This window comes from Cydia fagiglandana, chromosome 11 (assembly GCF_963556715.1).
Source record: "Cydia fagiglandana chromosome 11, ilCydFagi1.1, whole genome shotgun sequence".
NCBI lineage: Eukaryota > Metazoa > Arthropoda > Insecta > Lepidoptera > Tortricidae > Cydia > Cydia fagiglandana.
In genome coordinates, this window is record NC_085942.1 from 1,070,819 (window position 1) to 1,098,262 (window position 27,444).

General features: G+C 37.2%; 3 protein-coding genes across 3 annotated transcripts; 1 reads left to right on the forward strand and 2 right to left on the reverse strand.

Annotated features, from left to right (window-relative positions):
- Positions 1–450: 450 nt before the first annotated feature.
- LOC134668478 (putative inositol monophosphatase 3) lies at positions 451–3,997 on the reverse strand. The gene is made up of 4 exons (XM_063525929.1): positions 3,399–3,997; positions 2,514–2,662; positions 1,499–1,646; positions 451–723 (listed from the first exon to the last, which is right to left on the reverse strand). The coding sequence occupies exons 1-4, from the start codon at positions 3,892–3,894 to the stop codon at positions 509–511; spliced, it is 1,008 nt and encodes a 335-aa protein (XP_063381999.1). The 5' UTR covers positions 3,895–3,997; the 3' UTR covers positions 451–508.
- Positions 3,998–10,652: 6,655 nt separating this feature from the next.
- On the reverse strand, positions 10,653–12,767 carry LOC134668479 (laminin subunit beta-1-like). The gene has a single exon (XM_063525930.1). It carries the CDS (start codon positions 12,653–12,655, stop codon positions 11,546–11,548), a length of 1,110 nt encoding a protein of 369 aa, XP_063382000.1. The 5' UTR covers positions 12,656–12,767; the 3' UTR covers positions 10,653–11,545.
- A 573-nt stretch (positions 12,768–13,340) lies between these two features.
- On the forward strand, positions 13,341–27,368 carry LOC134668755 (serine palmitoyltransferase 1). Its single transcript, XM_063526207.1, has 6 exons — positions 13,341–13,510; positions 13,762–14,225; positions 19,938–20,205; positions 22,325–22,484; positions 23,455–23,578; positions 24,988–27,368. Exons 1-6 carry the CDS (start codon positions 13,484–13,486, stop codon positions 25,301–25,303), a joined length of 1,359 nt encoding a protein of 452 aa, XP_063382277.1. The 5' UTR covers positions 13,341–13,483; the 3' UTR covers positions 25,304–27,368.
- Positions 27,369–27,444: the final 76 nt, after the last annotated feature.

The window sequence follows — 27,444 nt, forward strand, 5'->3', positions numbered from 1 at the left end:
GGTGACTGAGTGACTGTATATTGTAATGCACATAAGGCATTGTAAGGGCCTTAAGCAGAAGATAACTTTTTTTAAATCATAAATAACCCACTGCCACAGTGCCAGATACACAATTTTATAAAAATACAACCAATTCATATTTCCAACACGATCATAATATATAACACATTAGTTTTTGTCAAAATAGTAAGTTAAGTAACGAGTGGGAAACTAGCGTTGACCGAAAATATAAATGTTTATTGGAGGTTTCGGTTCAATTTGACTGACCCAAAAAAGGAAATAATATATCTAATGGCTCCTCTACACGATGGGCCAACGCCGGCCACTCCAAGGGACGCATTTATGCGTTAGAGGGAGCAAGTGATATTGCTATCTCACTCTACCGCATGGCTGCGTCCCTTGGAGTGGCCGGCGTTAGCCCATCGTGTAGAGGAGCCATAATAAGTCTCATAAAATATTAGGTCAAAAACATCTAGTATCCCTAACCAATCTACAAACCCTTTGGCACTCAAGGCGCTACAACTGGCAACTTACTCAAATAATACTCATGATCGTACCTCGTCACTAAAACCCCGTCCGTCACTTTCACCTCATTAGGTGAATAGTCGATGGCGTCGCCTTTGGTGGTGGTCATCTTGCCGTCAACGGATTTAATAATGGCGTCGCCGGCGCAGAGATCCCATTTCTTGATGACGGAGGTGTGGAGATACATGTCGTAGGTGCCTGTGGGGCAAAGTAAAATAAAATACACTAGTCAATTTTTCTGATTCAATTAGTCAATCTGATTAAATTGCCCGATCGAATCAGGACGTGCGGACGCAACCGCTAATTTGGCTCGCAGAATTCAACCGCCGATAATGACCGATATTATCTATAAAATGAAATGAGGTGCGGACGCCAGAATACCAATTTGTGACGCCAGTATTTTGGTTCTGGGGTATTTTTTTAAATTTAGAGGTTTCTAATATCACCATAAATCGAAAATTGGAGATTGACGCCAATTTAATTTCTGATGAAATCGGTCGATTTGATCATGCCGTCTAGATACCGCTTAATAGGTAAACACTAACCCTCTTATTCATAAACGCGCTACAAACCTCAATTAGCTAATAATCGTTTGTCTTTGTCTGTCATTTTGACTTATGTATTTGTAAGAAAAGGATAAAACATAATTTAACTAAATCAGGCCTGTAAAGTTTTATGAATAAGGGGGTTACATTATGACCGATTTTTGTGGAGATATCTGGGGTTCCGTACGAAAAGGGTAAAAACCCTATTACTAAGACTCCACTGCCCGTCTGTCCGTCTGTCTGTCTGTCACCAGGCTATCTCATGAACCGTGATAGCTAGACAGTGAAATTTTCACAGATGATGTACTACTGTTGCTGCTATAACAACAAATGCTTACGGAATCCTCAGTGGGCGAGTCCGACTCGCACGTCGAATGTGCGTGCCAAAATTAATCAAAATCATTTTATAATATCAGTAAGAGCCTTACCATTGACAACAGTCATGACTTTGTACCCGGCACCGGCTGCCGGTATGACAGTGGTTTTATCGCCAAAAGCCTCCTTCGCCGTCTCCGTCACTTTGCCCGGGTGCGAGCGAGACACCACCACTGTGGGTTGGTTCTTGTTTTCTTCTTTCTGAAATAAAAATGTTAAAAGTCATAAATAATGTCACATCTTCTTGCAAACTAGTTGGACTTTATGTCAATGTGGTAGGGTTCAATTTTGTGATAAAAGTGTCAATTTTAGCAAAGTAATAGTACCATCTAAGTCTAAGAAAAAATGTAATCTCCAAGTTTGACATCTAAAGTAAATGGTGCCATACATGGCGCCAATGTTGTATGGCAACTAGATTGTCAAAATTAAAAAAAATCTGCAAGGCCACTTTCACAAGACATAGTCAATATCAATACAAAAATATCAAATCAAATATTTTTATTGTTAAACAGTACAATTTTTACATAAAAGAAATGTCTGGCGGAACCCAAACTAGGCTGAGCCTGTGTCATGGGGCCCTGGAGTGCAAAGCAAGTTTTACAATAAGATTATTATGCTAGATATACAACATCAAATTTCATTACCTACTGTAGGTTTATGACCGGTCTCCCAGTATTTATGCTGAGTCAGCTCCTATTCTCTCTGTCTAACTTATGACAATCAGAGTAGTCTGTCCTCTTTCCTAAGTTCAAGTAAGCCATCGGCGAAATTTATCTTAGAAATCGGACAGGCTATACCACATCATATAATTAGCTATTATCAACATAATCAACACAACACAACAACTGGTCTGGCCTAGTGGGTAGTGACCTTGCCCGTGAAGCCGATGGTCCTGGGTTCGAATCCCAGTAATTTATTTGTGTGACGTCACAGATATTTGGTGTTGAATCATGGTTGTTTTCGTTGTCTGAATACCCACGACACAAGCTATCTTGAGCTTACTGTAGGACTTAGTCAATCTGTGTAAGAATGTCCTATAAAAAAAAAGTCAAATTCTAAAAACCTCACATGAGTCACACTGGGTATATTGTCCGATGTCCGCTTGGTGTACCATCCCCAGTACGTCCGCGGTGTAAATGGGTAGTGGATGACTCCAATAACTGGCACTCCTTTGATGGCCACACACATCATGGTGGTCACATACTGGTACAGACCCTCTGTAAAATAAAATTTAGCTATATACAAATAGCAACACTCCCATTTGTACATCGGAGGACCTTATTAGAAAAGGCATAAGGTCTACCGATGTACAGTTTACAGTGTTGGCGATGGTACTACTCAGAAATAAAATATTGCAGATCATGAATAAATGTTATGTATACACAATGAGGGTAGGTTTTGACATTTACAAAGAGCGGCAGTTATGAAAAAGCACTATCAACACGAACCTGGACAAGTGCAGGGTTAGTTCTCTGGGTTTTAGCTTGATATTGACTACGCTCATAGCATTTGGCAGGTGCTGGCACTACGCTTTAAAAAAATTTTTATAAAGAGAGCAAGTAAGAGGTGTGACTAGAGTTGCCAACCGTACTATATTATATAGGTACTATTGTACTATATTTTGGCTCTCTGTACTATATACTTTTGGAAACATATATAGTACGCTAAAATACTATATTTCCGATTAAACATATATTATTACACTCATGTTTAGTATTTTATCTAAAAGTACAATATTTTTTTGAAATATAATATATTTTAGATGCCTTATTCTGGAAAATACTATATTCCACCAAAAAAAAGTTGGCAACCCTAGGTGTGACAGAAGAAAAACTTGTTTTTAAATGATTCAGCAAGAGACCTGACGATTCTAAATTCCACTTTTGAACATTAAAATGTTAAATCATGATTTCTTATAAGGCTAACTAAATCAAAATGTAAAACTTATTGTACCTGTGTACTCCTGCGTGGCATCCAACGGATCGATCCAAACAGTCACATCCTTAATGTAAACAAGTTCATCAAACATGTAATCTATCACACCGTGCCCCGCCGGCGTACTCTCCAAGTCTATGGCCTCCTGGTCGCTGCAGCCAGCCGCTCCCGTATGCTCCTCCGACACTATAGACAACTTAGGAAATGTATTCTTCAAACTGTAATACATCGCGCAGTGCGAAGCGAAATCCGCGTCCGTCACAGGGTCGTTCGCGCCTTCCTGCGTCTTCCCTTTACTCTGAACGTTTATTTCGCCATTCTTTTGACTCACAACTCTCTTACCACCACGTTCTGCCGCAAAAATACCAGCTTTTAACAAATGTTTTAAATTCACTAAATCACTTTTGTCAGTCACAGTGGCACCGCCGGATCGCCAATAAATTATTAGAAATAAAATGAAACCTAATATGAAACAAGCGAATTTATTAATTCTTAATGTACCACCGAAATTCATTGTGAAAGCTTTTAGTTTAATTCATTTGAATACAAATTTTGTTATGATAATTTTGTATAGTGAGAGGTGAATTTCGCCAGCATTTGATAAATTTACTGTTTATGACAATTAAAAATTGAAAATGAAAATGTCAAATCTTCAATGTCTATGATGATAAACTGTGCTTACACTACCGGACTTTCAGTAACAAAATGACAGCGTTTTACACAAAAATAAAACGCTAATTAAATAACTTACCCTATTCGGAACCTAATAGAGTCTGGCTAGCCAAAAATTGTTGACAGATATTTCGTTGTTGTATCACCAATTGTCTATGATTTGAAAAAAAGCTAAAAGTCAGTTGTCGATTTATGTCATTCATTCAAATTGTTTGCGGTTTTTATGGGGTTTATTTTAAATAATATTAATAATTTCTATGCTGAGTGAGGTTCACAAACTATTATTTAAGCTCGTAAATAATTACGACAATGTGCGAAGTCGACGTGTAGCGTTGTATAATGAAAAAGTGCAATGTTTACAACTTCTAACCAAATGTAAACAAAATACGAGGTTGGTGCTCTATAAATATTTTGATACTTTAAGTACTAGTTCTAACATTTGCCGATTACTTTGATTAAGTACGTGAATTTATTAATGCCTGAATCTCATAAATAGGACAAGTGTATAAAGAAACGGATAAATTAAAAGTTCTGAAAAATATCTATAAAATCTAAATATTGGAACGTAAACATGTGTGTTTGTCGTTGACTGTACTTTAAATAGTGGTAGAAATTATGTGAGCTGACTTTGAGTGCACTTAAACGTTTATTTAGCTTATTTCCTTAGGTACCTTATTTGTGCACAGAATATCAAAGATATTGTCTAGTATCAAAACTATAATTCCTACTACACAAAGTGTGACCAGCCCAAGATTTTTTGAATTTCCCGCCAATAATTTAGGTAAAATTTCAGTAGCCAGACTCTAATAATATTGAGAGTGGCAACACTGTTGTCGGTCGTATTGTCCTTTTCTAGCATATACGTCCCTCTCTCTCCCACACTCCCACCACAGCAGTTTGCTTTTTGGCGGTTGTCGCAAAAACAAATTTCCAACTCATTGTCTCAAAATTATACATATTTACACCAGGCAGGATTAAAACTTTAGGTTCCGAATAGGGTAAGTTATTTAATTAGCGTTTTATTTTTGTGTAAAACGCTGTCATTAAACAACTGTACCGCTATTCGGAACCTAATAATAATATTGAGACGTGTTTGTTATCGCCTGGTGGTGGGAAGACGCCAAGCCAATGTGATTATACATGTACTTATTAACTATGTATATGTAATATTATTATATTATGAGTGTTTAATTAATTATGCAGTACACCCTTTATTTTAACACCTGTGAGGAGAGAGGTATTTAGTAAAGCATACAATTTGATATTCCATTATATTATGATACTAACTTAACATTTTATATACGTACTTAATGTACTTATAAATGTTCAAAAAGAATAAGTGAGTCACCACAAGGGTGCTATACTTAATTACTTAAATGTATGTGAAAACTAGGTAAAAGAAGATGTGATAAGTCAGTCTACTCTTCAAGGAGCATACACATCTGTTATAAGGAGTAATGTAATTCAAGTATGAAAAGATAAAAATAATAAAGTACTAGAGTAGTTTTTATTTATAAGTCGCAATTATTATCAAATTTGATAATAATTATTATTAATTCTTTATTTCAGATAAATTTTATCCATAAAGTAAGTAATTATCTTAAAGTAAGCAGTTGCAGGAATATAACAAGGACAGGACATTTCTTATTTCCAGAATCCCTCGGGATTAAGTAGACGAATATTTTAATTATTCGTTATATATCACTATCACCACAAACAGAGTTAATAAAATTAGGTACTTATTGAAATGTCATAGGGAATCACTAAATTTATTTAATGACTGTAAGCCATATACTTGGTTATAGGTTATAGTTATAGCTATAAAATGCATTTAACCCTTTTAAACGCTTTACTAACGAGAACGCAAGTCAGTGTACATAAATAAACCTTGCTTAAAAGTGTGAAGGTTACTATGAGAGCTTAAGCCACAACACTCATGTGTTCACTGCGCTGTGGCACTAGTTATGACGCTTTGTGGTGTTTTTGTGTAGAATTGCTACAGAACTTTATCAATAATATTTGCAGAGTCATTCTAATTAAATTCATGTTTAGCTATCATAACCTTAATTTTACTCAAAAATTTGTATATATGTAGTAAGAGTAGTTTCTTAGTGGTTTACTTTATCTGGTGCCTACTGGTAGACATAAGCCTTTATTGGTTCTGACCGCTAAAGTGGCTAATTTTCTGTAAACTATTCATAGACATTGCTTAATTCTGAATATTCAGTTTTCTCTATTCAGTGTGTAAATTATAAGGAATCAGATACTTAATTCGAAACCCTAGCTCATCGCATAGGTGCTTTTAACCGAAATACAAATTTATGTGCTTATTTCGTGATTTTACATTATTTGCTGTGGGAAACCAGGGGGTTCCCTATTACCATTTGCCGGGCGCCTGTGGCCCCAAAGCCAACAGCGCAGAGGCTCTTTAAGAGGGAGCTATTTTATCCAATGCTAGAATCAACACTTTGTCGAATCTATTATATATTTAGGTATACTTATCCTCCTTATGAACTAAGGATAATTGTTACTTGTTTATATTCCAATAATAGCAAGATTGTAAATTATTTTATATTCTGAAATATAATATTACTTAATTTGGGCCAGTGTACTTTTGTATACTATATCTCTGGCCTACTACCTACTATAGGTTAGTCTAATAACATCCCGCCTCCTGAGAGGCAATATACAGAGTTCTTGGATATATATTCACGATATCGCTAAGTGTGTGGACCTAGTTTTCCGACACTTGACTGCATGAAATTATTGTGCACATTTTTTACAGGTCTCGAGCAAGAAGGGTACCTATATATAGGTTGAGGTCCTTAACTTGTGGATTTGGTAATAGGAGCAAGACACAGACGGGGTGTAAATTAATGATCCACCATGTTTCAAGAGATTCATGTGCATTGATGCCTTCAAGTTACACTGTACAGACAGACTATATAACTCTTTTGCAGAGTTTTGCCAACATATTATAATAAATGACTGCATTTGTTTGGGTGTACTTGTTCCACGACAAAAACATATTTATATATATTACAATGTATTTTTGAAAAGTACTCGCCTTTCAAAATAGCTTCGCCTTTTCGCAAGGCTTGCTGCTGTTTCACATTGTGCAAAGCAAACAGTATCGCAATGCTATAATTTTGTATAAATTGAGAACTAGAGGGTCATGCCCTAGACGTGACCGCCCAGAAGTTATACTAGAATCGTTCGTGCAAACCATTAAGTCACTGTTTATTAAAAACCTTATGACTGGGTACATTACATTCCACGGTGGGTACATTTGTTAAACGTATAGTATCAAACTATGACGAATAATGATAAGTGAATTAAGTGATATGATATGAACAATATTTGGTCCGTGCATAGAAGCACGTGCCCTTGAGATTAGTGCATGGGTAGTTTAAAATAAACTTAATCTGTGCATAGGAGCACTTACGATCAAGGTGATTCGAATCCTCAAGGTTCACAAGGCAGACATAAGGGTGTAAAATAAAGCATTCATAAACGCCCAGTTTGGTCAGTTTTGTATATTTTTATTTCCAACATGCTTGTGCAGCACATGACAATTTTCCTATACCATGCCAGTCAGGGATATAATAATTAAATAGGTAACCTTGGTTATGTCGTGTACCTACATAGGTAGGTACTCGTAAAAATGTTAACTGAAAGACTAGTGCTCTCGAGGCAAATATAATTTATATTAATTTCGAGTCTGTCATAGCAGGCATAGACTTCAAAGGTTTTTAGATATTCATAGGGCCGCTAAACGGAACCCTTTGTACACCTTGAGCAGGCTGTTTGTGCTCTTTTAATTTTATTTTCACACCATGAGTGATATTAAACATAGCTTATTTCAGAATTGAACCGTAAGCTATGTTGTGTCGTGAGCTTAAGTGAGCCTGATTTAATTAGAGTCCACAGATTATCTGGACCTTGGAGGATTGACCACACCTTATTCTAAATATCAATATTCTGCCTGGGCTTATGGTCGAATTTAGGTGACTAAATCTCTTAGTATTATCCATGCCACCCACGTTATGAGGCTTAGCGTCTCCAGACCACAATTTTATATTAGGGTGCAAAGATTTTTTCATCTTTAAAATAAAAATGAGTCGAGATAGGCCTGGAATCTTAGGTTATTTTATACCTATTATATTATAATTTTAGAGATGTTAATTAGTCCAATTTTGGGTTTAGCCAATAGGGTGTCCGGGACCCTTAAAATAGATTGGTAAACTAAAATGAAACCTCGAATAACGAAGCCTATTTCGACTGATTTTTACCCAGAACATTATTTTGTTAGAACCCTTTTCACTTGTCCTTTGTCCAAAAGGATGTATTTACATATTCATCTTTGTTATATTTTTATGATTGTGGCCTACTCGCTCGCCTGTGTTATGACCATATCATTTAATTTCTGACATGCCTTGCGCAGGCTTATATAGGTTGTAATATCATCATCAATAACTTGATATCAGTTTGTGAATGAATCAAAGATTCTTTGGCACACCTTACGCAGGTGGAAACATGGCAGCCTTGCGCAGGCTTAAATAGGTACACAACATATTGGTTTCATCACAAATAACTTGACGTTAGTTTGTGCCTGAATAAAAGATTCTCTTAGGCACACCTTACGCAGGTGGAACCATAACAGACATAGCTTAAGAATATCATTCAAATGAAGTTTATGGGTAATATTCCCTTAGTTGTGAGTTCTTCGCTCGACAAGGGGAAAGGATTTACTTTAATAGGCACTTTTAGAAAGTGTCATTCACGGTGACGAGATTTGCCATAACTAAACTTTAACTCTACAGTTAGCGAATATAATTTGAAATTATGAAGCAAACCATGCGTCTTCGTCAATGAATCAATCTAAACATTCCCATATCGTTAATGCCCTTTCAAGTCACAGGCTTCCGATTTTATTTAAAACGTTTACAAGTGTAGGTACTATTTATGTAGGTAGGTAGGTAGGCTTAAAGATTGACCGTCTTGTATGTACCTATAGTTACATATAGAATGAATAATCAAGTTATTCAAATCCAAAATAATACAAGCACATATAGCAACTACATTCAAGAGTTCTTTTAAGCTACCTACATTTTAACCATCTTTTTTTTTTTAAATCAAAGATCTAGTTGGAGAGATATATAAGGAGATAAGGAGTGAAATACTTAAGGATTTCCATGTCATTCTTGCGCAGAGCCATGCTAATCTCTCTCGTTATCTAGTCAGACTTAAGTTTACGTACTGCCGAAGTACTCACTTTCCACAAAAATAAATGCAATGCTTGCGATGTAGGTTTGTTCGTTACCTTGTGTCCCTCAGAGCGGAAATAGAAGCCCCGCGAAGCGGGGCTTCGTCGACTCCTAAGCGGGTACACGTTATTTATCAGCAAGTATATTACCAAAAAAATTATTTTGGAATATTATATTTAATCCGGAACGGGATAAACCGACAAGTTGCTGATAGATACTTGGACAGATAAACCCTACACGTCTATAAGCTTCTACCTTAATACGTAGGTTCTACGTAACACGTATTAAACTATCCGATCCTTTCGTATTCGAAAACACAAATCACTTGAAAACTGAAGGGTATGCCTCCACACATCACCATTTAAGTGTTATACCTAATTTCAACCGTTATTATAGACACACAAAGATTTAAAGTAATAAGTAATAAGACTCAGAAGAGATACTTAATGTAGGTATAATATTAATTAAATTCCAATGGTGACAAGTGCACGCTTTACCAGCTCGATGTGTTTTCTAACATTATGTGTTTTAGTATTTTCATTAGCATAGCCACGGTGCGCGCAGGCAGCCTTTGAAAACTTACACATTACTATTCCGGATCGTTTTTATTTGCTAGATAGTTTAACGGACACTAAATTTAAATATTTATTTCGAACGGCAAAAGCCGTTAGAAACTGTTTTTCAATATAGTCAGCTAAACTGGGGTACAAATTCAAAAACTCACCAGCAGTTTAGCTTCACGACCTTCCAGATGGAAAAACAGCAAGCCAATGAGTTGGAAATTTGTTTTTGCGACAACCGCCAAAAAGCAAACTGCTGTGGTGGGAGTGTGGGAGAGAGAGGGACGTATATGCTAGAAAAGGACAATACGACCGACAACAGTGTTGCCACTCTCAATATTATTATTAGGTTCCGAATAGCGGTACAGTTGTTTAATACGTTTATTATCGTCTGAGATTCTAAAGCCGGATACTCATTAGCGAGCCGTAACCGTAACCGTTGCATGTCCTGTAACCAAAAAAACATAGTGTGTACGTGGTTCGCAAACCTGCAACGGTTACGGTTACGGCTCGCTAATGAGTATCCGGCTTAATATGTCAGTAGGAAAATGTTGCAAGTTTCACGACTATTCTACTAAAACATTTCTGCCATCCAGTTCATGACTTAATACTATACTTGTTTTACTTATTCTTAAAATAAGAAGGGATATCGTCCCATAGAAATTTTGAATTTCGGACCGTTTTCTACTGACAAAGTTGTTCGACAGACTTTATTTCATTATTACTGTGATATCATTTAAAATATACGTCCATAAAACCATTTAGCTCTACTAATAGAAATTACACACAAGGTGTCCACTGAAAACAAAATAAATAAAAGCCTTAATTGTGTGAACCTGTTGAAAGTAATATTTATTAATGTTTAAGATTATTGTAATTGTTAAATTATATAGAAAAGCGTCACACAAACCCTTAGACACACGAGGCTTCTACCCTACCGAAAGAGTTTGTTAGAAGTACCACTCTTTCCAGCACCCTCTCACCGGCCACGTAACCTCTAGACGCCCATACGTCAAACCTTGCCAAGCTAAATGAAATTTTATTTTGTCAACACAAAGTTCTAATTAGAATGGAACAGGAGACCTTTTTATAGGTCTCTGGGCGGCAAGAGGGTAAAGCGGTATACAGACGGGATGGCCAAATCGACCGATTTCGACTGTATTATTCACTATACACTACAATTATTATTTACAAAAAATTATTGCACCTACGTCCAGTCATATTTGGTTGGCATTTACATTGTCCTGTTATTAATTGGATAACATTTCACATCCATATCACCACTTGGGTCACAATCACAGGGTGGACATCCGTTGTCCGAGTCAGAAAATCGGTCGAAGGAAGACACTGATAGTAATTTCTTCCAGTTACAACTCTTACACAGGACATACCATTAGACGGGGAGCAACTTTGGTTTTTCAACCGGTCCTAATTAGTATGTTGCATTGCATTTCTCACAGCCATCCAGATTAGTACTATTAAAGTTCCAGAAACCACTTTTACATATGTAGACAGTGGCCGGCGGTTTTGTTATGTAATAGGATCCTTTAGGACCGCAGGCACAAGCCTTACATAAGTAAAGATGTTGAATGTTTACTCGTAAGTGAGGGTCTTGATAAAATGTCGATTGGCAACGTTCACAATGTATACCCGTAGTCTTATGTTGTCAATTATCACAAACACCACCATGTAACTTTCCACTTTTATTATAAAGTTCGGGATCAAAATGGCATTTTGTAGCGTGATTATTACAGGGACACTTTTTACACGCATTAGTCTTCTTTCCAAGAGCTGGCTGCCAAGGTAAATCATTAAACAAATCACCACAATATTCGCAATTCATTCCGAGCGTATTATGAGCGCACTTGCAGCGACCGTAAACCATGTTGTCATTTAAGTCTTTTCCGGAAACCGGTATACATCTTGCCGCGTGTCCATTACAGAAACAAGAACCAAGAACAGTAATTTTTTTCATGGCATGGTAGTTATCTCCAATTGCCGCTCTGTTGTCACTATTATGTAATATCTCGCCATTTGAAGCAAAACTGTGAAGTTGTGTAAAGTTGATCCGAAGGTTAGTCGAGGGAAAAAAAATAATTGATTCCTCGGAATACGGACCGATACCTAGCGGCAAAAATCTAAGATTAACAGTCCCGTCAGTTGATGGGATAACTCCAGAATATAGCGGTTCGCAAACAACTTCTGTCAAAGAGATTGTTATCTCCGGAACTCCGGGGAAAGATTCAGTACAATTGTACGCAAAATAACGATATACACTCCATGTTTTCCCAAAATCGGTTGATGTCTCTACTAACATGGCCTTTGGTAAACATGTTTTGAACTGCATGATTAATTGTTTCAGATGGAATTCTGCTTCCAAATCCAACTGGATTGAAACATTTTCTTTGCCATTCTCTGATTGCCACCACGATTCGCCACGCGTTCCGGAATATTTGTAAATAACGTTATGTATTCTATGGTTTAATTTTAAATTGTTTACAGTGTCGTCACTGGAGTCACACCAGAAGCAGGTTTTCCGCCTCAAATTTGTAATTTCACAGTATCTTTCGGGTTTGTAGGTTCCACACGTAGACGTAGCAGAAAGACGGTCTTCACGACCGATGAGGAGGTCCCCGGAGGCGGGAAAGCAGGAGCCGAAATCGCAACTACGGTCAAGTCTTAAAAGAGCGCGTTGACGTTCACGCTCACGGTCGTATACTTCGCTCGCGACGATGAGAATACATACGATTGAGTATAAAATCAGTCTTGGAACCATTTTAATGGTAAGAGTTGATAACCACAGCTCACGCCTCGGATCAACGTCACACCACTTTCACTGAATTTCTGTCTGAGGATGCTGATTATTCCATTTCTTTAATGTAGTATAATATACTTACACCGCATTTGGTATTGTAAAGTAGGAAAGGAACCCACTTTGAAGAAACTCGTCTGAGCTACCAGTCTAGTTTCGCAGGACTATTGGTGTAATTCCATTTCACGGCTCAATGCAGAAGCAAATTGATTTCAAAACGTAATTTTAACTCGCAAACATTGAAACGAATTCATTATTATATAACAGGTTAAGAATATCTGACAATATGATTAATGTTAGATTTTCATTTATTTCACATTATGACATACCTATGGGACAACAACATGACACAAACAGCTATGGTTCTAAGAATAATAAATTTAGTTTAACAGTATCGCCAGATCGTCATTGAAAATAAGTTGATCGCGAAGCTTTTAAAATCTTGGACAACGCCAAGACAACGCCGACTTAATCATATGTAATCTTTCCAAAAAAAACTTGAACGTAGTATCCACACTGCGGTACGAAATTCTGTACGACAAAAAAATCTCTAATGGTAAATACGGCTTAAAAAAAGATTTGCATTTGTCCTTGTCCGTCCTCGTCGTGTCAACTGTCAGCTGTCAGTCTGTCAAGTCAAACTATCAATCGTAATCGTATTGCTTGCGGATGCGGTGGCGAACTGTGCCGTACGACTTCTGTTAATTTTTCTTCTTTAAATTAATATCTTGTTCAGAATTTACCTATTAATTGAAGTTGTGTTGTCCAGCACTTTACTCTTTCCTATACAATATGATCCTCAATGATATATCTAACATGGTAAGTGATCTGTAATTCTAAATTAAAAATGCTTGTTTTTCGTGGTTTTATGGTTAACAACAACTTCAAGGCTACCGACTCATAGAGTCCTTATATGTAATAACCTATTCATATCCTTGAATTTAGTCTAGACTTGAGAAAATACTTTAATCTTCACTTTTTTTATCTTTACATCTTTTGATGGCAACGTATCCTTTCGAATTTACATTATACTAAGCATAAAATACTATGTATACTATTTTTATTTTCAGGCCGGTTGGTGGACCGTTCTAATCGCCCTCAAAATACTCCTGGCCTCCACATACTTCTTCTTTTCTAAAAAACCAAAAAAGTACTCTCCACACACTGATGCTTTAGCCACTGGCAACTACACTCCATGGAAGACTCTACCGTTGGTAGAACACGACGTGACAGTTGAAGAGTCTCCTATTATGGGCAAAATTGATGATAACTGTTTAAATGTTGGTGCTACTAGTTTCCTATGCTTCGATAAGGAGGAATCAATAATGGAAAGTGCAATAAAATGTTTGCACAAGTACGGTGTTGGGTCCTGCGGTCCCAGAGGCTTCTATGGCACTATTGACGTACATTTAGAACTTGAGGAGAGACTAGCCAAGTTCCTGGAAGTGGAAGAGACATGTGTGTATTCATATGGGTTCTCCACAATCGCCAGTGCTATTCCGGCTTATGCTAAAAAACAGGATATTATTTTTGCGTAAGTTTTTCCTGTATAACTTGTATTGTATGCAAATTAGCTATAGTTCGTTTTTTAGGGTTCCGTACCCAAAGGGTAAAACGGGACCCTATTACTAAGACTTCGCTGTCCGTCCGTCCGTCCGTCCGTCTGTCACCAGGCTGTATCTCACGAACCGTGATAGCTAGACAGTTGAAATTTTCACAGATGATGTATTTCTGTTGCCGCTATAACAACAAATACTAAAAACAGAATAAAATAAAGATTTAAGGTGGTTCGCTTTTCATACAAAATTCAATCAAAGCTCATTAAGTAACTACACACTATTAGTACACAAATATTTTCGCATTTATCTTCTTTCGAATATTCGTTTGCGCGAAATTAACAGGAAAACAATGTTTCATACAGAAATCATGCAAAAATCATAGTTAACTTTTCATCAAATTTACGTATGTGTGTGTCACAAATGTCGTGTACAGATACATTTGCGACGTTGCCATTCCATTTCCGACGTTGCCGGGCTGACCACGGCTCGAATTTGGAGTGCCGTCATGTTTAGTGCAATTTTGTTGACACTGATATTTGACAGGTAGTTAATTGACCTAAGCGAGAAGTTCGTCAGCTTAGCTAAGAACTATCATGGCGTGTTATGCAAACAGTCGCTTTTTTGCTTGCAAACGGAAGATTCCCGGTTCGATCCCCAGTCATTGTATGCTGGAACATAACTTTTTGTATTTTTGTTACACCTAAATTTCGTATTGTTTTTTTATTTTTATTTAATTTTTCTTATTATCATAAATCGATTATTAAGTATGGGCTACACGTATTGTTTTATTTTTACAAAGATAATTAGTAATTATACTCTACCTAATCTCTCTGATTTTTACAATCAGGACATCTTCACTGCAATAAAAACCGGGCAAGTGCGAGTCGGACTCGCGCACGAAAGGTTCCGTGCCATAATGCAAAAAAAAAAACAAAAAAAAGCAAAAAAAAAACGGTCACCCATCCAAGTACTGACCACTCCCGACGTTGCTTAACTTTGGTCAAAAATCACGTTTGTTGTATGGGAGCCCCATTCAAATCTTTATTTTATTCTGTTTTTAGTATTTGTTGTTATAGCGGCAACAGAAATACATCATCTGTGAAAATTTCAACTGTCTATTACGGACTATTACGGTTCGTGAGATACAGCCTGGTGACAGACGGACGGACGGACGGACGGACGGACGGACAGCGAAGTCTTAGTAATAGGGTCCCGTTTTACCCTTTGGGTACGGAACCCTAAAAAGTAGTGTATAAAATTTCCTGTGGTTAAAAATAATGGATTTTGTCTATGTATGAAAAACACAATTATTACTATAGTTTGTTTTTTTTAGCATTAGAAATAAGGTAAACAATCTTGACGTGTCTTTTAATTGAAAAACACATTTTAAAAATTAGTTACGGCAAATATGTAACAATTATAAATCTAATACGATCATTTATATTCTTCTGCTTTCATAAGTAATCGTTTTTGATTTTTAAAAAACCTGATAACACTGAGTATGTGGGGGAAGCGCTGCTGGCCTAGCCGAAAGCAATTCGGAGGTCACGGGTTCTAACCCCGGTTCGTACCAATGATTTTTCGAACTTTTGTACGAAATAGCATTTGATACCTACCTATTTACACACCGATACCTATTTTTCGTTGAAAGAAAACAATGTGAGGAAACCGGACTAATCCAAATAAGTTTACTCTCTGGGTTGGAAGGTCAGGGCAGTCGCTTTCGTAAAAACTAGTGCGCATGCCAATTCTGGGATTAGTTGCCAAGCGGAGATTGAATATCTGGGAGACCGACCAAAGCTTAGAAAACATAAAAACTCAAAAATGCGCGTTTTCTCATAGACCTAGCTAAGAGATCAAACCCCTTATAGCAAATTTCATCGAAATCGTTAGAGCCGTTTCTGATACCATCCAAATATGTATATAAATAAATAATTATATATATAATAATTGCTCGTTTAAAGGTAAGATAACACAAAGGAGAAACGAAAAGAAATTACCTACTCGCACCAGTCTTGAACCCCAATCCTCTTGCACGTATTTCCACGAACATACCGTTACGCTATTGCAACATACTTACGTTGTGTGAAATTGTCTACTACAAGGATCACGGAAACACTGTTTACAAAAAGAATAGATAGTATAGAGGGGTCCTGTCAAAGTAAATTTTGTAGTCACGGTACATTTACTGCCATCTATCGACACACGATTAAAACTTAAAATAAAATTGAAAATGTATAAATGAATTAAAATATGTTTACGGATATATGATTATTAATTTTTATTGTTCCACAATGACCCATGTTCTTTCACTGATACGTGTTAAAATTGTTAAATATCAAACGATGTCGCCAACGCCATCTAAACGACAATAGACCAAAGGTATATGGCGCCATCTATTCGACAGTGACTTTTGCTTGACATCCGAGGCACGTTTTTTTCTTAGACTTTATTTATCTTATACGGAGTTATATATATCTCTGCTGTTTGCATGTGTGAGTAATAGTAGGAAAAAGCGTGACAGCAACACTCCGTCGAATTAAAAAGGTGGTTTTTGCACAATGAAGTATTCAATGTTTATTCTAATAGTTCAATATTTACTTAAAAAGTGCGCGAAACATACTTTTAAGTATACAAATACCAAGACCATTTCACAAAAAAATTAAATCTGAAATTTTGCAAAAGTGGTGCCATCTAGCGAGAGTTAAGTTTTGAGTAACCTAGGCGAACCACCTTAAATGGGGCTCCCATACAAGAAACGTGATTTTTGACCAAAGTTAAGCAACGTCGGGAGGGGTCAGTACTTGGATGGGTGACCGTTTTCTTTTTGCTTTTTTTTGTTTTTTATTTGCATTATGGTACGGAACCCTTCGTGCGCGAGTCCGACTCGCACTTGCCCGGTTTTTTAGCATTAGAAAGAACTTGCAAGAAGGTAAACGCTTTTTAAAATTCAATAACTATTACTTATGAAAGCAGAAGAGTATAAATGATCGTATTAGATTCATAATTATTACATATTTGCCGTAAGGGGTCATCCATTAATTACGTCACACAATTTTCTAGGTTTTTTTACCCCTCCCCCCTCCTTGTCACACTTGGTCACATTTGGCAAACCCTTCCCCCCTAGTGTGACGTCATATTTTTTCAACGAAATTGCCTAATTGAATTAAGTAAGTACCTAAGTATTATTAATATTTTATCAAAATATTTTTGACGATATAAATATTAGTAATTTTATAACCCAAAACTGCTTAGGAAAGAAAATTAACGAATAAAAACGATTATCGTTTTAAAAACTTGTTATTTAAATGTACAGCGAATAAAATAATTTAATAAATTTTCGGTTACTGATGAAGTTAAAGTGACGTCACAAAGTTTGTGTCTCCCCCCTCCCCCATGTCACAATATGTCACATTTTCTTGAACCCTCCCTCCCCCTAAACGTGTAATGTAATTAATGGATGACCCGTAACTTATTTTTAACCGACTTCCAAATCTCAAAGAAGGAGGTTATCAATTCGGTTGTATGTTTTTTTTTATTTTTTTTATTTTTATTTATGTTTGTTACTCCATATCTCCGTCATTACTAGACCGATTTTGAAAATTCTTTTTTTGATTGAATGTATATGCATACAGATTGGTCCCGTTTTTATCAAAACCCAGTTCTGATGATGGGATCCATGAGGAATCGAGGGAACTCCTCAAATCTTAAAGGCATACATATAGTGATTTTTGGGTTTTTATCAACAAATCAAGCATATACATCCAAAAAAGTGACATTTGATGAAGTGGAACTGCTGATGATGATCAGAACGGAACTCTTCAACGACGCATAGTTCACGGTTGGCGATTTGTCCTCTTCGTTACGTTTGTTAAGCAAGTTAAGTTTTTAAGCCACATTTTTGTCAAGCTCGAGTTCTGATGATGGGATCCATGAGGAATCAAGGGAACTCCTCAAATCTTAAAGGCATGCGTATAGAGATTTTTGCATTTACATCAGAAAATCAAGCATTTTCATTAAAAACTGTTGCATTTGATGAAGTGGAACTGCTGATGATGATCAAAACAGAACTCTTCAACGACGCATAGTTCACGTTTGTCGATTTTTCCTTTTCGTTATGTTTGTTAAACAAGTTAAGTTTTTAAGCCACATTTTTGTCAAGCTCGAGTTCTGATGATGGGATCCATAAGGAATCGAGGGAACTCCTCAAATATTAAAGGCATACGTATAGATTTTTTTTGTATTTTCATCATAAAAACAAGCATTTACATTAAAAGCTGTCGCATTTGATGAAGTGGAACTGCTGATGATGACCAGAACAAAACTCTTCAACGACGCATGGTACACGTTTGGTGATTACGAATTTTGGTTTTGACTTGGACTGGGACCCGGACTCGGGCTCATACCCGGATCCGGTTCGGACCCGGACCTAGAGTCGGATCCGGATTTGAACCCGGACTCGGACCCGGACTCGGAACCGGACTCGGAACCGGACTCGGATCCGGACTCGGACCCGGTCTCGGACCCGGTCTCGGACCCGGACACGGACCCGGACTCGGACCCGGACTCAGACCCGGACTCGGACCCAGACTCGGACCCGGACCTTGACCCGGAAAACCACTATGATACCTTAACTAAATAAACCACTATGATTACCTATCTTAAAATGTAGGTATAAAGTATGATGATGCCAATCTTACTAACCCTTCCCGCTTAAACCCCCGTACACCGCACCGCCTGCGCCGTTAAGTGGGTTAGGTTAGGTTTGAACTGCGATCCTCACAGAATCGAACAAAAGTGGGTTAGGTTAGGTTTGAACTGCGATTCTCACAGAACCGAACTGCTATCTGAGAAGTGGGTTAGGTTAGGCTAGAACTACGACCCTTATGGCTCCTCTACACGATGGGCCAACGCCGGCCACTCCAAGGGACGCATTTATGCGTTAGAGGGAGCAAGTGATATTGCTATCTCATTCTACCGCATGGCTGCGTCCCTTGGAGTGGCCGGCGTTGGCCCATCCTGTAGAGGAGCCATTACAGAAGCGAAATGCTAGTAGAAAAGTGGGTGGTTTTACGTCCTTTTCTACGTAGTGTACCATCTACAATAATCTTTCACCGGCCCCCATGGAAGTCGGTTTTTTTTTCTTAAAAATTATTAAAATGTGTTTTTCAATTAAAAGACACATCAAGATAGTTTACCTAATTTCTAATGCTATTAAAAACGAACTATAGACCCTTCATTAGCCATTTGAGGTTCACATAAACCCTTGGTACGGCCACAGTATAATAAAGAGTACTGTAAGCCAGAGGTGATTTAGTGACCACATATTTATAGCAATTCAAATATGTTCAATATTCAATAGGTAAGACAGAAGTTACATTGTCATTTCTGACCTGCAAGTCAGGATAAGGATTTAAACGGTATTAATAAACTTATAGACCCCACTCACTAAAACACATGCAAGAAGAAAAACAAGACTAGAAAAGACTAATTTATATTATTCTTGGAAGTATTTTGACTAAAGGTAATTGGTAATAAACTAAAATGCAAGTTTATTGTTCCTGTAAGGTTTTATTTTAATTCCAAAACATATATGTATTTATTACAATTAACAACTGACCTATAAAATATCTTAAAGGTTTTGCTAAATAGTTTTGTAGTAATAAGTATTTTGCTGCATTTTTCAGCGATGAAAAAGTATGGTTCGCAATCCAAAAAGGTTTTGACGCAGCCCGTAGCACCATTCGCTACTACAAACACAATGACATGCAACATTTAGAAGCGCTGCTCACCGAAGCCAAAGAGAAGAAGCAGTTGAGTGCCCGGAGACGAGCATTCCTTGTGACGGAGGCTGTGTTCTTCAATACCGGAGAAATGTGCCCGCTTCCGGAAGTGGTCGCTTTGGCACGGAAGTTCAAGTTAAGGATTATTTTGGATGAGAGCTTGAGTATTGGGGTATGTTAATATTGTGTATTAATTTTGTAAATTCTTGTTGTCATTTCTGTTGCGATTTCAAATATTTGGCATAAAACTTTTTGCCATTTCATGCCACAAATCATCATTGCAAAACTTTTTGGCATAAATTATCATAACAATGAATAAATTTGTAAATAACTTTAGATTCCATCATGGTTTCAATTTATATGTTATTTTCTACCTATGTGATGATGATTGATGAATTGATGATAAATGATCATAGATCAAATGAAAAATATTTATGGAAGAATTTGGAATTTACCAAAACCAAAGGAACCCATTTCCATTAATCAACTATAATTCCATAACTGCAAAATAACACTAATTTGTTTAAAAAATGTATCAATCAATATTGACACAATTTATGCATACACATGTCTTGCTATCGGCCCATAAGCAACTTTAAACTATTTACCTACTGACAGCATCTCCTAACGATTTGTTAAACCTTATTCCATTGAAATAAAGTCTATAATCTATGTTTAATTAATGTAGGCACCATCATGTTTCGTAACGCGGTAACGCCCCTCATATAGGATCATTAATGCAATGGGCTTAAGTTTTTTGTACTTATTTGGACAACCTTCAAACAAATGAACACTTACAAAAAGCTATTGTTTGTTAAAAACTCAAGTATGATATAGGCCAGTGGTTCCTAACCTTTTCAGTCCAGTCACCCTTATGACTAACTAGGGAACCTGATTTTACCCCTCCTCCCAATGGTAATAAAAAATAAAACGTGTACGTTTTTTGTATTGTTAGCTTATTACCCCCGTAAAATACCAGTTTTACCCCTACGGGGATAATTATGTTCAAAGTTCAAACATATGTACTTTGTTCCCTCCTGCAGAACTGTGGGCCTCCCTTTCCAGTATATTCTTTGAGGTACCAGGCCAACATGTCAAACGCTTACGCTCCGTAGCGATCGAAACTAGAGATGCACCGGTTATTCGGTTACTATCCGGTATCCGGCCTATCCAGTCATTATTTTATTATCCGACCGGATACCGGATAGTGACCTATTATCCAGCCGGTAACCGGATAGTAACAGCTTGATTTTGGAGTAAACAAAATTGGATTTAAGAACAGTCACGGTCATAATCGTACTCGTTATTATTTTAAAACAATTTAAACATTCCACAGACATACACGCACAATCATTTCGAACCTAGAAATGAGTCCGCGCGAACGTTCACTACGAAACAGGTTTAAATCTGCACAATGCGCACCTGAAAAACTGAACTGAATATTCGGCCGATGGACAGGCCGAATATCCGGTATCCGGCCAAACAACTATCCATTGCATCTCTAATAAATACGCAACTGTTACTGTCGCAGTAATATGGAACAGTGATAGAGAGACATAAAGTGTTTCGTTGTCGTAGCGATAGCGATTATCACCTTGGCTAGGCCCGATGTTCGTCATTTCTTTGCTCTTTGCTCCACTTTCACTTACTCACTGTTATTAAAGTTTTAATTTTCTTAAATATACCAGCAGTACGATACTCCTGACTTCAGCCAAACTCTCCTTCGCTTGGCTCAGCATTGCTCCGAGCAATTAGGGTTGACACAACTTGACGTCCCTTTGCGTGCACGATCACAGATAAGATAATGGCTTGAATTTTGACAACCCTAAATAGCTGAAAGGGATAGTGTGTAATAGAAAGGGACAGCATGATTCGACCCTGAACCGCTGTCAAACTTCGATTTTGTAGGAAGTTTCCTTTCTGTATGGCAGTACTATTATTACAAGCTTTTATTTACTTTCACCTGACTGTTGTCTGTCTGTCTGTAATCAAATCTTGCAAGTTAAATTTGATCCACTTCCCGGTTTCCGATTGAGCTGAAATTTTGCATTCATGTATAAATCGCATGACAATGCAATATTATGGTACCATCGAGCTGATTTGATGATGGAGACAGGAGGTGGCCATAGGAACTCTGTCATGAAACAACGCAACCTAATTGTGTTAGGTGTTTTTAGAATTGTCTCGATGAGTATTAGTTGTCTGTCGTAAGAAAAGTACAGTCAGCGATAAAAGCTTGTACCAAAAATGAATTTTTTGCCAAAAACTTATTTATTACATTACATACTCAGGTACTAGGCAAGAACGGGCGCGGTCTGACCGAGCACCTGAACGTGCCTCGCGACGAGGTGGACCTCATCGTGGGGTCTCTGGAGCACTCGCTCGCCAGCGTCGGGGGCTTCTGTGCCGGCTCGCATTTCATCGTGGAGCACCAGCGCCTCTCCGGCCTAGGTCAGTCTATATTGAACCAATAGAGGGACAGGAGGTAAAAGAAACCATCTCAAGCGAAAGGAAAGTGCGAGTCGGACTCGCCCACCGAGGGTTCCGTACTTTTTAGTATTTGTTGTTATAGGGGCAACAGATATACATCATCTGTGAAGAATACATCATCATCAACTGTCCAGCTATCACGGTTCATGAGATACAGCCTGGTGGCAGACAGACAGACAGACAGACGGACCGACAGTGGAGTCTAAGTAATAGGGTCTCGATTTTACCCTTTGGGTACCGGAACCCTAAAAACACGTACCTAAAAGAAAATCTGTCATGGAACGTCTAAATAATATATTTGTCACTACGAGAAACAAAGATGGTGACATCACAATGAATCCGTCTCCTTGTACTGAGTTTTTGTTGATTGGAAAACAATTGAAAGCGGAAAAACATGTTTTTTACGTAATGATACATGATTTGATACGTAAACATTTCAAAAACTGCTCTGTATAGTCTGTATTAGGTTAGGTGTGTTAAGTTGTAAACCAAAGGTTTGCATGGTTTATATTTTGGCAGAACTTAATTGTTAGGGTTCCGTACCCAAAGGGTAAAACGGGACCCTATTACTAAGACTTCGCTGTCCGTCTGTCCGTCCGTCCGTCCGTCTGTCACCAGGCTGTATCTCACGAACCATGATAGCTAGACGGTTGAACTTTTCACAGATGATGTATTTCTGTTGCCGCTATAATAACAAATACTAAAAACAGAATAAAATAAAGATTTAAATGGGGCTCCCATACAACAAACGTGATTATTGACCAAAGTTAAGCAACGTCGGGAGTGGTCAGTACTTGGATGGGTGACCGTTTTTTTTTTTTGCTTTTTTTTGTTTGTTTTTTTGCATTATGGTACGGAACCCTTCGTGCGCGAGTCCGACTCGCACTTGCCCGGTTTTTTTTTAAGAGTTTCATAATATAATTTCCATCAGGCTATTGCTTCAGCGCGTCTCTGCCCCCGATGTTGACGCAAGCCGCCATTGCCGGCCTCGACATCATGGAATCCAGACCCGAGATCCTCGCAGAACTAGAGGAGAGCTCAAAGAAACTAGACAAGTATGTAACAGTCACTTATTTTATACATCGTTTCATATTTAAGGTGTATTTATTCGCGTGAAGCGATTCCCCTCGATTTTTTTAGTGTGGACTGCTAAAGGTGGAAGGGTATTCGCTCCCATCGTCTCGTTTCCCTGATAAATCAATCACTCAATCAATATCAATGAATAATTATTTATTTCGAACAAAAGTCCATATGTGTTAGTAACATACTACCTATAATACTTAAATCTAGGGTTAGTACAAACATAACCTTAGAGAATATAACCAAACGGAGTGGCCATTAACAGGCGTTCCCCTCTGTCGAAAATAGGCGGCCAATGGTCAACCACATGTCAACCACACCTATGGACTGACGTTTATCTGACATGACGTACCTATACATTTGATGTGCCCCTCCCCCGCAAAAAACGGCAGACTATTTTGTACCGAAAATTATAGACATGGCGTCTCCGTTGGTTATATCCTCTAGAACATAACATTAGAACAGACTTTTACATAAAGGGGGCATGTAGCTGCACCCAGTGCTTTAACCATGGTGAGTCCCAGCGGTCGGCCAGCGTGCACAGGATGGTATTCGAGCTGGCTGGGCTGGCTGGCTGGAGGATGGTATTGGTATCTTATGGCTCCTCTACACGATGGGCCAGCGCCGGCCACTCCAAGGGACGCATTTATGCGTTAGAGGGAGCAAGTGATATTGCTATCTCATTCTACCGCATAGCTGCGTCCCTTGGAGTGGCCGGTGTTGGCCCATCGTGTAGAGGAGCCATTAGGCTATGTCGTTGCTTTCCACTAGCTGAGCATTGGTTAGAAAAAAAATCGTCACGCCACGATCCTTCCCGTCCCGTGGCAAGTTTGACATAAATTGATCGATTTTAATTCGACTGGCAACGATAAGCAACGCGATAACAGACCCTGTGTCTTTGACATAAGGTTTACGAAATGTCATTGACTCTATCATTTTCAAATAAAGTTCAAAATGATTATAAACGCTTAACAGTGTGGACGGTGGTAATAAATAAATACGTAATCATTATCAAAATGAAAGTTGGTATGTGTTATGAGTCATAGTCATTCCTGATAACACTTGGAGCGATAGAGATTTCTTTAGATGATTCATGGTCATGACAATACAATGCATGTACTTAGCTATACCTGGACGGTTTTCCATAGTACGGGAGTTAATTTTTAAAATCTTGATCAAACATTTGATAAAATGTTATCCTAAGTCCTTTCCTGGGACTCAAACTCTCTCTAAAATTTCATCATAATCAGTTAGACAGAGGGACAATATTAGTTGGAATTTATTTAAGAAAATTTATATTGAATTATATTCTATAGTAAAGTAAAATGACCTATCAAACTGTAGTTTTAATATCCAGGATTAAAAAAAACACTTTTCATTCCAGGGCGCTCTCAACCCTCAAGCACTTCACATTCCGCGGCCACGCCCTCTCCCCCATCAAGCACATTTACCTCAAAAAGGACCTCACGGACCGCCTCAAACACAGCTACCTCAAAAACATCGCTAACTACTGCCTAGAAAGAGGCGTTGCTCTCTCCGTAGCGGCGTATCTAAGGGATGTAGAACACAGTTGTCCGGAACCTTCTATACGGTTGGCTTCGAGTAGAAAGCTTGATGATGGGAATATTAGTTTGTTGTGTGGGTTGTTGGATGAGGCGTATGAGAAGGTGGGACCACAGCCGGAGTTGATGGCGTTGTAGAGGTGAGTTTATTTGAGGACGGGCAAATACTTAAGGCCAGTTGCACCAACCACATTTGACAGACTGATCAACGTCAGCCGGCGCGACCCGGCGCGCCACTATCAAACTTTCCATACATAAAAATTTAGCGAACTCTTTAACGATACGAACAGTTTGGTGCAACCGACCCTTGTGGTGCTTTTTTAGCATTAGAAAAAAGTTAAACGATCTTGATTTGTCTTTTAATTGAAAAACACGTTTTATTAATAAGTCACGGCAAATATGTAGAAATTATGAATCTAATACGATCATTTATATTCTTCTGCTTTCATAAGTAATAGTTAACTGATTTATAAAAAGAGTTTTTCAATTAAAAGACATGTCAAGATCGCTTACCTTCATTCTAATGCTAAAAAAACGAACTATAGTCCATTCCAAGGTTAAAATATCATGAGGTATTTTGTTAAACTATTAAGCACACTATAAAATGCATTTATATGACGTCGCAAAATATAAAATAATTTATCGTATAATAGTTTAACATATCAGAATAATATTATAATATATGTTATAATGTAATGTTGATACGAATAACACAAGTTCCATAATGGCAAAAGTAATGATTATTACTTAAACCAAGGAGCGTTTTGTTAAATATTGAAGGAGATTTAACTTTAAAGCACTACGTTATTTACTTGCACATGACATTTTAATAATTTTACAAATACAAAAAAACCGGTATTTAATTCTAAATAAGCAACATTGTCACAATTAGCGGTATACCGGTATTAGTTTTTCACTGCATATATAATAGTTGTATACTATTAAATAAGTTTCAAATAGTTATTTTCTTGTGTTATTAACTCCAAGTATTTCTCAACAATATTATGCAGCTATCTCTCAAGTATTAAGCATTTCCTTAATTAAGCTACATTCGTAAGATACGCATAGTACATAGATCATGTGCCTTTACATAATACATATTACGATTACCAAAGCAATATTCGAAAACCAAAGTTCCCAACACTGCCAACGTCTATTGTTGAGTTGAGTGCATATGCATAAGTATAATTTATGCATTTTCTTTTTTTTTTTAATAAGCTACGGTAAACATTGTTGCTACGGAATGAAAACCGGTAAAAAATGTATAGAAATTACCTGTAAACCGATACATTATCGGTATTTCTCAAAGGTGTCTTTTTTTAAACGGGCTACGCTAAACATAGGGAATGCAAAAAATATGGAAAATACCGGTAAATAGGTAAACCGGTAAATTACCGGTGTTTCTCATGCTCAACTTTAATCGGTTGCACTTGCTAATTGTAGCTTCATGCTTATTTACCACATTAGTGGTACATATTTTAATTACTCTCATTCCCAGTTTAACCTACTAAATGATGTATTAAAATACTTACTGAATAATTTGAACTATAATTGTATTTTTTATTGTTATTTACGTGTAAGTACCATTTTGTCTCAATCGAAATATATTTAGATATTAAACCTTGTCACAATGAAGTATGTTAACAATAATTATGTTAAGGTGCTCAGTATTATAAAATCACTATTTAAGAACTGGCATACATTACATATTACTCGCTATTATGAAATATTGAACGCCAAGGACATCTATAGTAGTCGCTGAGTTTTTCACTCAGAATTAAAAACAAACTGTACTTGTTGCCTATATATTACTTAAAAAAAAAACAATCTCATACATAATCTTATTGTCGCTCTATTATAGTAAACAATGACAACATATTTATGAATTTAAATCATAAAAGAGATATACTAAAATGTTCTAAAGTACACGTAAGTTTCTATGGATATTTCTATACAAATTGACACGATTTCATTGTCCCAAAATATATAACAAGGATTTAGTAATATACAAAAAAAACCATTTTTAAAAGTACTCCTGTAGTATGTATGCCAGTTAAAAAGAGCGCAAAACGGCCTAAATATTATAACGATGTTAAAATTTTTTGTTTGAAATACGTTATGTAGGTCATCATAATAAGATTAATAAGTACATTATTGCACATCGCTTGTTATATTATTTTTTAATAAATGCATTATCGATTTCTACGTGTTCTTATTACTAAACTATCCTTAATTAAATTGAACACTCTTGCTGGTAAAATTGAACACATAGGTACTTA